Source organism: Dipodomys merriami, unplaced genomic scaffold (assembly GCF_024711535.1).
Source record: "Dipodomys merriami isolate MVZ:Mamm:240054 unplaced genomic scaffold, mDipMer1.0.p SCAF_31, whole genome shotgun sequence".
NCBI classification, from domain to species: Eukaryota; Metazoa; Chordata; class Mammalia; order Rodentia; family Heteromyidae; genus Dipodomys; species Dipodomys merriami.
The window spans coordinates 4,835,704-4,849,873 of NW_027204604.1; the positions used below are offsets into that span (position 1 = coordinate 4,835,704).

A 14,170-nucleotide genomic window follows, 5' to 3' on the forward strand; every position below is an offset into this window, starting at 1 on the left:
ATAGCTATGTTTAGATTAACTCCAGGCACCTTTCCATAGCAGATAAGTAAACATGAGTCCAGGAGATTATGAAATGTAAGAACAAAGTAAGGATTTGAAAGACCATAAAGGAGAAAATTTCCCCAAAGCTGAATAATTATTTCCATATAAATCACTCTGTGATGTGAAAAAAAAACTGACCTCTCTGACCTGTGAGGTAGTGGAAGAGGAAAGTCAAAATGACAAATTGCTAATCATTCCAAGAGACCCTTTTCCCTTTCCTGATGATGTTTCCTCAGCCTGAGTGGTAGTTTCCTTAGGTAGGTCAATCACAGCAAGCTCCTTCACTATACAAGCAACATCTATCTGTATCTGTGGGATGAACATACCTTAAAACTGGACTTAGTCACAACATTTCTAATAAAGGAAATTATTGTAGGGCATTCTATTTTTCAACATTACATAATAAATGGACCACTTCTTTAAGGAAAAAAAAGCAGTTGCTAGCCTTCCCTAAATTATTCATTATACCTTTATCCCCCGCCATGCTCTGAATTTATCTTGTACCACCAAAAAAAAAAGAAACCATTGAGTGTTCTACCACTAGAATGAAATGTTTTACATATTTTGTCACTGTTGCTTAATCCAAGTGTTCTGTGTATTCTTATCTCACTAATTCTGACTACATTTCTATTTCACTGGGTCTAGGCAAATAATCTTCCTGTAGTCAACTCTGATCCTTTTGCTTTTCTGCACAAAAACTTCAAATCTCATATTTTCAGTGTATTATGCCATTCTATCCTTGTGCTTATGACAATAGAATCCCACATGAAAACTCCAAACTTATCTTTCCACATTTACTTGCGACTACCATTCCTGCATTTACCTTTTTACTCCAAATAAACCAAACTTTAGATTTCTGGAACTATGTCTCTTCAATTCCTTCTTTGTTTTTAATCATATCATTCATTCTACTAGCTACCTCCTACATCCAACCTTGCCCCACCAAAATTCACCAAAAATAACATCTAGTTCCCAAAAACTTTCCTAATACTCCACTGCATTGCTATAACCCCTCCTTCTCTGACTTGCCAAATATTCTAAATCTCTTTGACATCTTTTATCTAATCTCATCTTCTGGTATAGTTATTTGCAAGTCTTATCTTTATAGTTATAGCACTAGGCCTTGCATATAATAGTTTTAAATTTTTCTTTTCTCTTTTTTGTTTGTTCTTTTTTTTTTTTTTTTTTTTTGCCAGTTATAAGGCTTGAACTCAGGGTGCTGTCCCTGAGCGATTTTTGCTCAACACTAGTGCTCTACCACTTCAGCCACAGTGTCACTTCCAGCTTTTACTGAGCAGTTTATTGGAGATAAGAGTCTCAAAGACTTTTCTGCCCAGGTTGGCTTCCAACTTCCATCCTCAGATCTCAGCCTTCTGAGTAGCTAGGATTACAGGTGTGAGCCATCAACACCTGGCTTGCATATAATATTTTTTAATGGAACCTAAATTATTTTTTAAAAGAATATAAATTCACTCTCTTCTTGATATGTACTTTCCTCCCTCTTTTAATTTTTGTTTTCCTTCATTAAAATATAATACAAGTTTCATTAAACAATTTAAGTTCTTATCTTGTTCAAATACTCTTTGATTTTTCATAAGTTTAGGGGTCCCAGACCTGACTATTCTTGCCAATTTGCTAAATGTGACACAGCACAATAATGAACAGTTCTCAAATACTCAGCAAAACTCACTGCTCAAGACTACAGGAGGTCAAGTATCTGATTCAAAAACTGGAAACACTCTGGAGTCTAAAACTTCCTGAGTACTGCCATATACTCACAAGTTTCAAAGTTAGGAGAATTTCAATTTTTGGTTGTTTTTTTTTTTTTTTTATCTTTTAGCTTAGGGCTGCTCAACTAATAAAGTATCCAAGCAGATACCCAAGCACAGTTCAAATATCCAAGCAGATATTCAAAACTTCAAAATTTCTGGAATCTGTTTTTGGATACGTAGATACAGAATCTATAACTTAAACCTAAGAAATCAATTTAAGATGGTCAGTAGAGGTCTAAATTTGACCTTAAGGCATTGAGTTTAAATCATCAATAGCCTCTTTCTTCAAAACCATCAGAATCAGAAATTGACATCAATGCCCAAGTTTTACCCATTGATGAAGTAATAAATGACAATTTGACAAAGTTTTCTAACAATATTTTTCTCCACCTAAGCCACATGAGTAGTGACTATTGCTTCTAACTAACAACTGGAGAATGAAGCCAGACATTCATATATGGTAACACAGCCATTCATACATGGTCACAAAAATATAATAGCAAAAGTACAACAGAATACAGAATTAACTGTTAACTTGATTTTTAAAAAGAAAAATGTCTTAACACCAGCAAGTCTTGAGTATCTTTTCTGACTCTACCAACACTTTGATAGTGATATAAGCCTAAAGATAATTCTGAATGTATAATTATAAATGAGTCTTTCTTGTCCAAAACCAATTTTGTTTTGGACTTGCAGACTCTTCTTAGCTTCATAGCTAATGTACCTAGTCAATAAATAGGTCAGTTAAATTACCTGCTGAATGAGTGAGCGAGCCTCTTCAGAAATACATTCTGGCATGTTCAACGTAGTGTGAGTATTTATTCCTGCTGGATGGCACTCAACCAAAGTCTGAAACAATCAATCAGGTACATTTCTTACCCCAAATTGTATTATTCTCTGTTCATGACCACATTGTAAGTGGTCACAAATGTCCTTTTCCTTCCTTACTGAATGACTGGCTCATAACAAAAAGATTAAATTGTACACGCAAACTAAAAAGTGACTTAATCTCTCTGAAATAATTTAACATTCACAGAAACCTTCAAAGTTTAGAATTGTTGTAATTATATTGTTACCTATAGCCTTTATAATATATTTATATATGTACATGTGATTTATAAACTCTACAACAATCTTACATAGGTATGTATACATTTAAGGAACACACACAAAAGCAAAACTATTAATCTCTGTTTTCTTCTCAGGAGGCAATAGGCATAAAACTCTATTTAAGTCTCTAATCTCAAATATGGTATTGATCAGAATATAAATTTTGTCCTTAATCTAGAACACACAGGAACAAAATACAATATTGAGGAGAAAAAAATGTTAGCTTTAATATTAACATTAATTTTCTAAAAATGAAAATTTCCTCCTCACCAAATCAGAAAATGAAGGGAAGAAATATTTAGTCTTATAACATTGAGATATGTCAATATTTTGACATCAGTCCATTCAATGTAATACAATTCTGCTTTTCAAAACCTGAAAACTTAAACTTCTTTGCTTAGTCAGTCCCTGACCTAAAAACTAAAGGCAAAGGCTAACATTCTCAATTTGAAATCAAGGTGGCATCTGGATAAATGTATTAAATGTCCAGGTCACTGCTTACCTTGCCAGTGAGAAGTTCAAAGAGGACAGCACCTAAACTCCACCAATCACAGGCTTCTGTTTCTTCTGTGATTGCTCCAACCTCTAAGCACACCAAAAGAGGTTGATATTAAAATTCCAAAGGTCAATTAAACTTTCAAAATTAACATGTATTAGCAAGGTGACCTTTTTAATGCTGAGAGAGCATATACTAAATACTACTGGGCTTTCAAAATTCCTGAAAGTTACTTATCCCTTTGGTCACCTACTGCGGTTGCAGTTTTTTTTTTTTTCTTTCGCAGTCATACATTAAACAGACATTTGTTCTTCAGTTGATACAGGGACACCTTCAAGATGCTATGCAGAAAGTTACATGAACTTACTAGATCAGCATTTTGCTTAATGTGTAAAAAACAAAAAAGCAGAACCAATTCTACCACAAAAATCATTCTTTTTGTTTGTTTTAGAAATAACAACTTTACATCCAGAGAGAAGTTTACAAATTATCTAAACCAGTAATAATTATACTATTACTTACAGGTTAAAAAACCAGAGAACTAAAATGCTTTATCCAATGCTACATGGTAGCTGAATAAAGATCTAAGTTTTGGGTTTCATCAAGAGGAGCAGGAAAAAAAAAATAAGAGGAGCAGGAAAAATGCTAGCTCACCCAATTTAGAAATATAGATGGATACACTGTTTTAAGCCACAAAGTGAGTCTATTAGCTAAGAACGTTCAGAATGCCCATAAACTAGTATTATATCTGTGTTGTCCCATCACTCACCAGCACAAGTTCCTGAAAGACAATGTCTCATTTCACTTTTGTCTGTTATGACTTTATTTATTTAGGGGGTGTGTGCTTGTATGTTGAGACAGGGCTCTCTGTAACCCAAATTGGCCTCAAACTTGTGATCTTTTTGCCTTTGCCTCTCCAGTGCTGGTATCACAAGGTATGTGTCATCATGTCCAGCTTCATGTCACCATTTTGGGGACCTTTGGCTCCTAAGTCATGTTTGATATCTGTCCTTTTATAGCAACATTCTACTATTCAACAAATATGTCACCAATATCTGCCCTTTCGACTGCATTCACTCACACAAATATTCTACTACATGACTACTATCTTCTACACCTGTAACAGCAATGTTCAGGAGTCTGTAAGTGATTAGGTTGGAACTTACAAAGTTCCAACATGGGACTCAGCACCCAGCCTTCCACATGGACTATGTGGAAAAACCAACCACGCTACTCTTTTGTTGTTGTTGGTGGTGGTTATGGGGCTTGAACTCAGGGCCTGGGCACTGTCCCTGAGGTCTTTTGCTGAAGGCTGGCATTCTACCATTTTGAGCCACAGCACCATTTCTGGTTTTCTGGTGGTTACTTGGAGATAAAGAGTCTCAAAGACTTTCCTGCCTGGGTTGGCTTCAAACTGCAATCCTTAGATCTCAGCCTCCTTTATAGCTAGGATTACAGTCATGAGCCACCAGTGCCTGGCACACTACTCTTAAGATAGCTTGAGCTTTAAGTCTTGAAGCAAAGAAAAAAAGAACAACACCAAAAACCCCATCATTTCCTATATACAACAAGGGAACTGTTCCATGTCAGCCACCTTTTCCCATATGCCCTCTTCTGGGCTCCAAATAGTCTATGTAGGAGTACACCCTTCATAAGTTGCTTCTACTAGCTTGCTCTCTTCCTGCAGTGCTTTATCTCAAATCATAACCTCCATACTACCTAGCTGCTCTCAGCTAGCTAGTAAAACAGATATTCACTAATTCCAACTACTATTTGAGCAACCGAAAAACTCCAATTTTCCTAGAGTGATATACAAGTGCTTATTTGAAAAATTATGGGTTACTTCCCTAGTAATATAGTTTTAATCACATATAGTATAGCATATCTATATGATGAGATGTTGCTTTCATAAAATATAAACTAGTATATAAGTAAACATATATATATATATATATATTGCTTGTTAAAGGCTATATAACAGAAATCTAATTTTTTTCAATAAGCACTTTCACTAGTGAGAAAATATTTTAGTGACTTGCCCTTGGAGTGAGATTTTGATACCTATTAAGCTACATAAATATCAGATGATACAATTTCTAAAAGTATTGTAAGATGATGTAAAAACACTTGGACTTATTGGAAAATAAGTTCATTTTGGAAAAGGGAAGACAAAGCAATGCAGGATCACCCTTCCTAAGAATCTATTCACGTAGCTTTCTCCAATTCCTCCCTCCAGAGGAACTACTAGCTAGTACAGAATGACTGAGCAGCACGTGGACAAAGATAACCTTTGGTGACCCTTAACAACTATCCCTATCCTCTATGTCTTTTATTCCCCTTTCTTCTTCCATCCTTTTCTGACCTTCATTGCTTCTTCCACTGACAGCCTGCTTCATTCACTACCCCATCCTAATTCTTTCTTCCTTCCTCTTCAATATAATTAGTTGAGTGTTCCAATCACACTCAGGCCTAGTATGTCAGTTTTATTGCTATGATGAAAAATAAATAAAACCCCGAGAAAAACAACTTACAGCAGGAAAAGTTGTTTTAGTTCAGTTTCAGAGGTCTCAGTCCATGGGCAGCCAGTACCAAGATGAGGCAGAATATCATGGCAGGGAGTACATGGGAAAGTTAAAGCTGCTCACTGCATTGTAACCAGGAAGCAGAGAAAGAGAGGGGCTGAAGATAAAATGTCTTTCTAAGTTCTAACCTTAGTCCTGTCACTTCCAAATAATGCCCATCAAATTATGAAGCCATCAGTGGATCAATCCATTGATGAGGTTAGAATTCTCCTGATCCAATCATCTTCCAAAAAGTCTCCCTGCTAGCACATAAACCTTTACCACAAGATCCTTGTGGGCCATTTCAGATTCAAACTACAGAAACCTAGAACTACTGCTGCACCCATCAGCAGTCCAAAAGTATTTAGAGCACTAAGTTGTATGTTATCTTTGAAAAGACTGGATAACAATTGTAAAAAGGTATTTTTGTGTTCACTGGAACATGGGAGAAAAAGATACTAAATAAATTATAAGTCCATCACCTTATCACTGCAACTTGAAACTCTGCTGAGATTTTTATTAAGCTAGTATTCATTAATTAATATGAAATTGAGATCCTGAGCTGCTGTCCTTGATTTCCTGAGATGATTCTAAGCTACCATCAAGTTGTATAGTTAGGCAAGATGAAAAGAACTTTCTTTTATTTGGGGGGGGGGGTGTCCGGTCATGGGGCCTGAACTCTGGGCCTGGGCGCTGTCCTTCAGCTCTTCAGCTCAAGGCTAGCGCTCTACCACTTGAGCCACAGCACCACTTCCGGCTTTTTTCTTTTTGCTTATATGGTGCTGAGGAATTGAACCCAGGGCCTCAGGCATGCAAGGCAAGCGCTCTACCACTGAGCCACCTTCCCAGCCCCAAAAGAAGAACTTTCAAATAGCTAGGAGGTTTAAATACTAGAACAAGTGGAAGTAAGTATTGATAGAACTTCTTCTTTACATATGTTAAAATAGTCTTTCTTCTTTCCATCGTCAGACTGAATGACTTTGGTTATACTTTTATCATCCCTGAGGAACAGTAATTCCTAGACTTCTTTAATATTTACACTGAAATTGCATTGCTTAAAAAAGAACCTTTAATTATATGACAATCCAACCCGCTACTCTAAAATTGCTTTATACACAATGTCTAGATTTAAAAAATTGAGCACAAATCCAAAGCACTGATTTATATAGAAAGCTAAAAGATCACTATTATATATACTCAGACGTAAGTGCTTAACATCAAAAGTAGAGACTAAAGAAATACCAAATCATGGTGCTTAAAAAAAAAGTTTAAGGTAGTAAATCTAGGAAACACACACACACACACACACACACACATTCCTTTATTGGCAGTACTAGAGTTTGAACTCAGAGCCTTTCACCTGCTAGGCAAGCATTTTTTCACTTAAGCCACACCCCTAACAGGAAATCCCTTTAGATTCTGGCCTCAAATGTGAACAACTTTGAAAAAAGGCATTTTAAAGACTATATCCTATAAACTGTGTCCTTTTCCCTACAGAAACTTCTTAGTTGCATAGAATCCCATTTGTCAATTCTTTCTTTGATTTGCTGAGCCCCTGGAACTTTACTCTGCCTATGCTGAGAAGTCCTAATGTTTCTCCTATGCCTTCCTGTATTAGTTACATTGTTTCAGGTCTTACATTGAGGTCTTTGGTCCATTTTGAATTGATATTCCTACAGGGTTACAGGGATCCAGTTTCAGTTTTCCTCATGTGGATATCCAGTTTCTCACCACCATTTGTTGAAGAGGCTGTCTTTTTTCTATCCTATTTTTTTTTTTTGGCTCTCATTAAATATTAGAAGATTGTAGGTCTGGATTTATTTCTGGGTCTTCTATTCTGTTCCATTGGTCATTGGACCTGTTTCTGTGCCAGTATAAAGCTGTTTTTGTTATAACAGCTCTGGAATAGTGTTTGAAGTCTAGAACTGTTATACCTCCAGCACTACTTTTTGACCTGTTACTTTTGCAATTCAGGGCCTATTATGATTCCATATGAATTTTTGGATTGTTTTCTCAATCTGAGTGAAGAATGACATAGGTATTTTGATGAGTGTTGTATTGAATTTGTGGGCAGTCTTAGGCAGTATTGCCATTTTCATGATATTAATTCTGCCAATCTGAAACACGGGAGACATAGTAAACAAGCTAAACAGACAGCCTTCAGAATGAGAGATCTCTGCCACCTACACATCAGACAATGGCCTAATGTCTATACAAAGAGTTCAAGAAAATAACCCTCAAAGAATCAACAATCCAATTAATAAATGGACAAACAAACTGGAGACTTCTCAGAAGGAAAAATAGCCACTAGATATGTAAAAAAATGTTCAATATCTCTGGCCATAAAGGAAATTCAAATCAAAACAACACTAACTTTCACCTCAGTTAGAAGGGCCATCAACAAGAATAAAAGCAACAATAAATGCTGGCACAGATGAGAGAAAAGGAACCCTAACACACTGTTGGTGGGAATGCAAACTTGTTCAACCACTCTGGAAAGCAGTTTGAAGATTTCTCTGAAACTAAACATAGAACTATTTTATGATTTAGCAATACCACTCAGAAACATTTATCCAAAAGATTACAAATCAGAATTTAGCAAAGAAACTCACACAACCATGTTTACTGCTGTACCATTCACCATAGCCAGGTATGGAAAAAGTTCAGATGACCTTCAATAGATGAATGGATCAAGAAAATGGGTACGCATAAACAATGAAATTTTACTCATTCTTCAGGAAGAATATTATGTCATTTGCAAAGAAACAGATAGGCATAGAAAAAATTGTGTTAAGTAAGTAAGGCCCAGAGAGACAAAGGACAAATTATTTTTCTCACATGTAGAAGGTAGAACTAATTTATAAATGTATAAGTAAACATATGTGGCGTTGTATGCAAATTATACACAAATGTATTAACCAAAGATAGTATTTGCAGGGGACAATTCAAATTGTGTAATTCCTTGGAAAAAAATGAACTCAAAGTCCAACAAAATGAAAACCAGGAAACTAAACTTGAATGGCATGTGTGGGAAGAGGTCAAGAAGAAGAGGGTAGACAAATGAGAGGAAGGGGGAAGAATGCAGTCATACTATGAAATGAAGACAACAGAGGGAAAGAGTTGGGTTGGGAGTGTGGAGGGAGACTGATAAAAGGCGTAGCATTGATCCAAGATGCACTGTGCTTATAAACTGACTTGCTGAACTGTAACTGCTTTGAACAACTACTTAAAATGTAACAAAAAAATTGGTTAACATTCAAAATACTCTTCCCGTACAGCAAGACATTAGGTTTCTATGTATGCCCCTTCTCCCACTAGTCCATTCTGTATGTGTGATTTCTAGGCTAGGCAAAGCAGTGTCCTTATTCTCCAGAGTGCAGTGGTATTATAGGCATTAATCAAAGTAATGGGATGGGGGATGAGAGTGGAACTAGAAAATTTCTCAGGATGAAAATTCAGAAAAAGATGACAATACTCAAGAATCCTAGATTTTTGTCTCTGCATCAAATTGATGTACTGCCAGGGCTCTAGCTATTCTGCTTGCCGAGCTTGGCTGGGGGATATCACTGACTGTCTCTGAAAATGAGGACAAAAGACTTCTAACATTCTTTCCACCTCTTACAGCTTTAATTTTATCATCACGAAAAGTGCTTTCAAAAGCACTCGGGAGCTTCTCTTAACTTCTTATCCCTCCATTAGTTTAAGATGCCCAATGAGTGGGATTATGCTGGTGAGTCCTTTTCTCAGGCTTCTTGCCTCCTCCCACCCTTCTCTGAGAATCATCACCTGGTGGTGAGAGGAGGGAATTGATGTCACCACCGAATCTAACCATTACAAGAGACATAGAAACAGTTCTAGATTTCAACTCATCCAAAAAATCATAAGCATCAAGCATGTGCAAAATTGTACAATTTCATTTAATACAGTCCATCCTGCTTCTAACTACAATATTGATTGATACTAATGATTCAAAACAGCATATTTGATTGGTGAAGAGACACAGTTAGATAAAAATGATAAAGGTGTCACAATATAAAACTTGTCTTCCTCTGTTTTACTTAAGTTTAACAGCTCATAGAACATTCTTCAACTAGCCACAATATTTCTCTGAAAAATATGACTAAAATGCTTGTTAAAACATGAGAGTTTTAAAAGCCTATAGCAATTTTCTAAGTCTCACCTTTACAGTCAAATAGTGTTTAGCCAGACTCCAAAAATAAAACTATAGTAAATCTAGGTCCTCAGGCAGCCATGTGATATCTCTATTTGTACAGGAAGTGAGGCAAAGAAGCAAAGTGTACACTATCACACTTGAGCAGGTCTGGAGGACAGTGGAAATGCCGCCATTCCAACCCCTCCAAGTCATGACATCTACTTATCTGCCTCTTAACACTGTGCAGTTTCAACTACATGAGTCTACAAAAGATAGGGCTCAAAACTAAAATAAAAGACAGCTAAAATGCTTGGAAAATTGTATTTGAATTTTTTTTAACTAGAAAATGTGGGTTAAATTCAGAGTTTTCTTTGTTGTTGTTCTTGCTTTTGTTTTATCAGTCTTGCCATATAATCCAGACTGGCATGGAACTGGTTATATAGCTTAGGCTGTCCTCAAACTCACGATCCTCCAGTCTCAGCCTCCCAAGTGATAGGATTACAGTCAGGAGCCACCAACCTGGCTAGACATAGTTTTGAATGAAAACAAACCTTTCTACAAAGCTTTATTAAAAGGAATTGTGGCAATTGTGATTCCTTGGTATCCCGAATTCAGATTTTGCTTTTCTCAGTTCTATACTTCCCCCAGTTATAGCTTCTAACATTACTATTTATCCCTCCAAAATAGTTTTTCCCCCCCCTTGGGGAAAGGGTGGCAGTACTAGGGTTTGACATAGAACCCTGAGTTTGATAGGCAAGTGAACTACCACTTCAGCCACACTCCTAGCCCTTCAGAATTTTCTTAGAATTTACATACAGAAAAATTCTCTTTTATGGGTGGGGTTGGGAAAGAATATGGGAGGGGTGACATGGATCAAGATGCATTGCACTTATAAACTGATTTGTTGAACTGAAATGCATTTGTACAACTACTTGAAGATATTTTTTAAAAAGAAGAAACCCTATTTTAATGTAGAATAATTACATATTTCTCCAAACTCTCTTCCTTGACTATAACTCTTAAAATACAGAATTCTAGCAGCTTCACTTTTTTTTTAACTCAACAAAAGAGGAGGAACTGTTGCAACCAGTGTTTAAGTAACACTCCAGTAAGCCAACATTTAGAAGCGTATACATTTCTCACCCAAATAATGCAGCACCCAAATATAAGATGATTGGCCAATTCTGAAATGACAGTCCTAATACATTAAAATAATAATCCGTAGTAAATGTACTTTGGGATACAAAAAGTATGTTTTTTGTAAACTAGAAAAAACATACTTTAAATATCTGACTTTAAGGATTCCAAGACTCTTTTTTAGAAAAGAGTCTACATTTATTCATGTATAAAACATACATTATCTTTTAGAATCAAAGATATATTGCTGGTAAAGATCAGAGAGATTTTAGTAAGCCTTCATTTCAAGCACCATGTACACTTTTATAGTATCAAAACTAAGTTAGCATGTCTAAAATTTCCATAAATTCTTCAAGGTACAGTAAAACTAAAAATTCTGTTACTATTTGTCAAGAATTTTCACTTTCTGCCAAGGGAGCTAGACTTCATTCACAGACTTAGATAAGAGAAAGGTAGGTTAAAAACAAAATGTAATCTGTCATTAGTGACACACATGAACCAAGGAAAAGAACATCTTTCTCTACACCGAGCATTGCATGTCAGCCGGAGCGCTGAGCATTAGCACCATGTTCCTCTACGGACAATCTTTCCCTGCAGCATCTGTTGCTAATTGAAAGGGACTAGAATTACAAAATCCTCGTCAATTTTTCTCACCAGCTCTTGCTGTGTATAAAGATTTTCTATGCAGGAGCTAAGCATTAGTCTTCCACTACAGCTGATGACTAAAAAGCAAAGAAAAAGAAATGCCAAAGAAAGCTTTTTTTTTTTTTTTTGGTGTGTGTCCAACAACATAGGGAACTAAACTGTGAAAAGCTAAGCATGCCTTTTGTTAGCTCAGTAAATTTCTGTTCTATTAATACAACTATTCACCTATAAAGGTCTATTAGTGTTCTAGTTAGCCAATTGTATATGTCTTCTGTTTGGGTCATCTCCTTTTGACATAAAACTTCAAAAGTAACTGTCAATATTACACCAATTATGTCTTTATTTCTGGCTCATAGGCACTGTTCCTGGACACAGGAGGTATTTAATAAATGTTTGCTGAATAACTATACTAATCTTGGATTTTATAGCACTATTCATTTAAGGCATTCAAAGCATCTTCAAAGGCCTCATCGTATTTGTTTTAAGTCCCATTGAGCATATGCATCTCCATAGCACAAGAACTGCCCCTGGGGGCTACAATGTTGGTACAGCGGAGAAAAGTCAGGGTTGGAAAGTAACTTAAGCTTTCCTCTGTCCAAGCACCATTCATGAAATGTGCTAGACTTATAAACTAACAGGATAGCTGGTGGTGGGCTGATGAGATCATCACTATCAGTTATAAATATTTCTTAGGCTGGATATGGTGGTTCACTCCTATAATCCCAGAGGCTGGGACTGTGAGTTCAAAATCAGCCTGAGTTACACAACAAAACCCACCTCAAAAAAATAAATAATAGTCAATTATCTTAAACGTTACAAAATACTTCATATACTATACTACCTACCTTTTCCCCCAGAGTATTATTTTTATATAGACAATTTTTAAGTTCCCACAAACAACACAAAATGTTGTATGAGTACATGCAAAACTAAAAGCTAAATCAATGATAATACAATTTCTTTATTTGCAGAGGTAGAAATCAAAACAAGGGCCAAGTATAACCTTGATAATCCTTCTGCCACTGAACTATACTCTCAGTGCATAAAAGTGCATCTTAATTCTAGACTTAGATTCTCTAATATCTAAAAGATTATCAAAGTTTCAAGCTCTTCCAGTTGAAGTTTGAAGTAACACCACTATTCACAGGGATGCTGCATTTGAAATAAGTTAATTTGGACCAATGACATTTAATTGCCCAAGGTCTTACAATATCTCTAAGGCAGGCAATCTGATTAATTAGAATCCAGAAATTCCATTTCTTAGCCCATCTGTTTCAAATGGACATCTTGCTCCCTTTTTCTTAAAGCATTTGAGAAAATGATGGACAATTGTCCATCCTCTACTCCCTAAGTTCTCTAACATGTACTCAATTGCTTATTCAAATGCAATTCAAAATTCAAGCAGGACATAGTAGCAGTTTGAAAGTTTCCCAGGTCACATTAACTAATGAGCATATTCTCATGGAAGGACTAGTGTCAGAGACTAACACCTTCCAGAGAGAGAAGTCTGCATGGTCAGACTTGCTCTCACCCCAGTGGCATAAGGTGATAGGGAGATGTGATACAGTTAAACCCTGCACACATTCATTCTCTTGGCTCACATTGGGCTCTGGCCTTGCCTCCTGCCACTGCCTCTTTATTAATGCAGCCTCTTTTCAGGTAATTCAATTACTTGCACCCCTGGACCTGTTTGCCAGTGGGGAACTGGACAGGAACTGTGTTTGTTCAGGTAGGCTTGGCAAATCCGAGTTCTTCTCTTCTTCCCCTCCATCCCCAGCTCTGAATTTCTTGTTGTCGTAATGACCTGGCAACCATGTTCTGAGCTTTCCTGCAATGATCTGTACAACTTGGGTCAAAATTCCTTGGTTTCACTTGATGCAGCACTCCAGGGCCAAGAATTACTTGTTCAAGGGAGTTTATAGGTATCATTACTATACCATTTTCTTGTGTGATAAAATAAGAAATGGGTAACTACCAGATGACTTCTGGTTGACTGATTATAATTATAATTCTGAGCTCTATACAATCTTTCTTCCTTTCCCTCTACATTTCTAGGAAGGAAAAAAAACCAGTATGCTCCATTTTCCATTGATCATATCACAACAACTCCACGCTGAATAGCCATCAGGTGTCACAGTGTTACCCAACCAAAGCCATTAAAGCTGATTGATGAGAAAAAGGCTAACTGAAAATTGTGAGAATGACAGGAGGCGCAGCTCTCCGGCTGCTCGCTGCCATGCTAGGCAGGCAGAGA

At 36.5% G+C, this 14,170-nt stretch overlaps 1 protein-coding gene across 6 annotated transcripts in view; it reads right to left on the bottom strand.

Annotated features, from left to right (window-relative positions):
• The window catches only part of Rps6kc1 (ribosomal protein S6 kinase C1), a 159,166-nt gene that overhangs the window by 6,272 nt on the left and 138,724 nt on the right, over positions 1-14,170 (bottom strand). For all 6 annotated transcript variants that reach the window (XM_070041510.1, XM_070041514.1, XM_070041512.1 and 3 more), the window contains 2 exons: positions 3,427-3,509; positions 2,568-2,663 (listed from right to left, as the gene is read on the bottom strand). In XM_070041510.1, the coding sequence (XP_069897611.1) occupies positions 2,568-2,663; positions 3,427-3,509 (179 nt within the window). The remainder of the gene's footprint in view (positions 1-2,567; positions 2,664-3,426; positions 3,510-14,170) is intronic.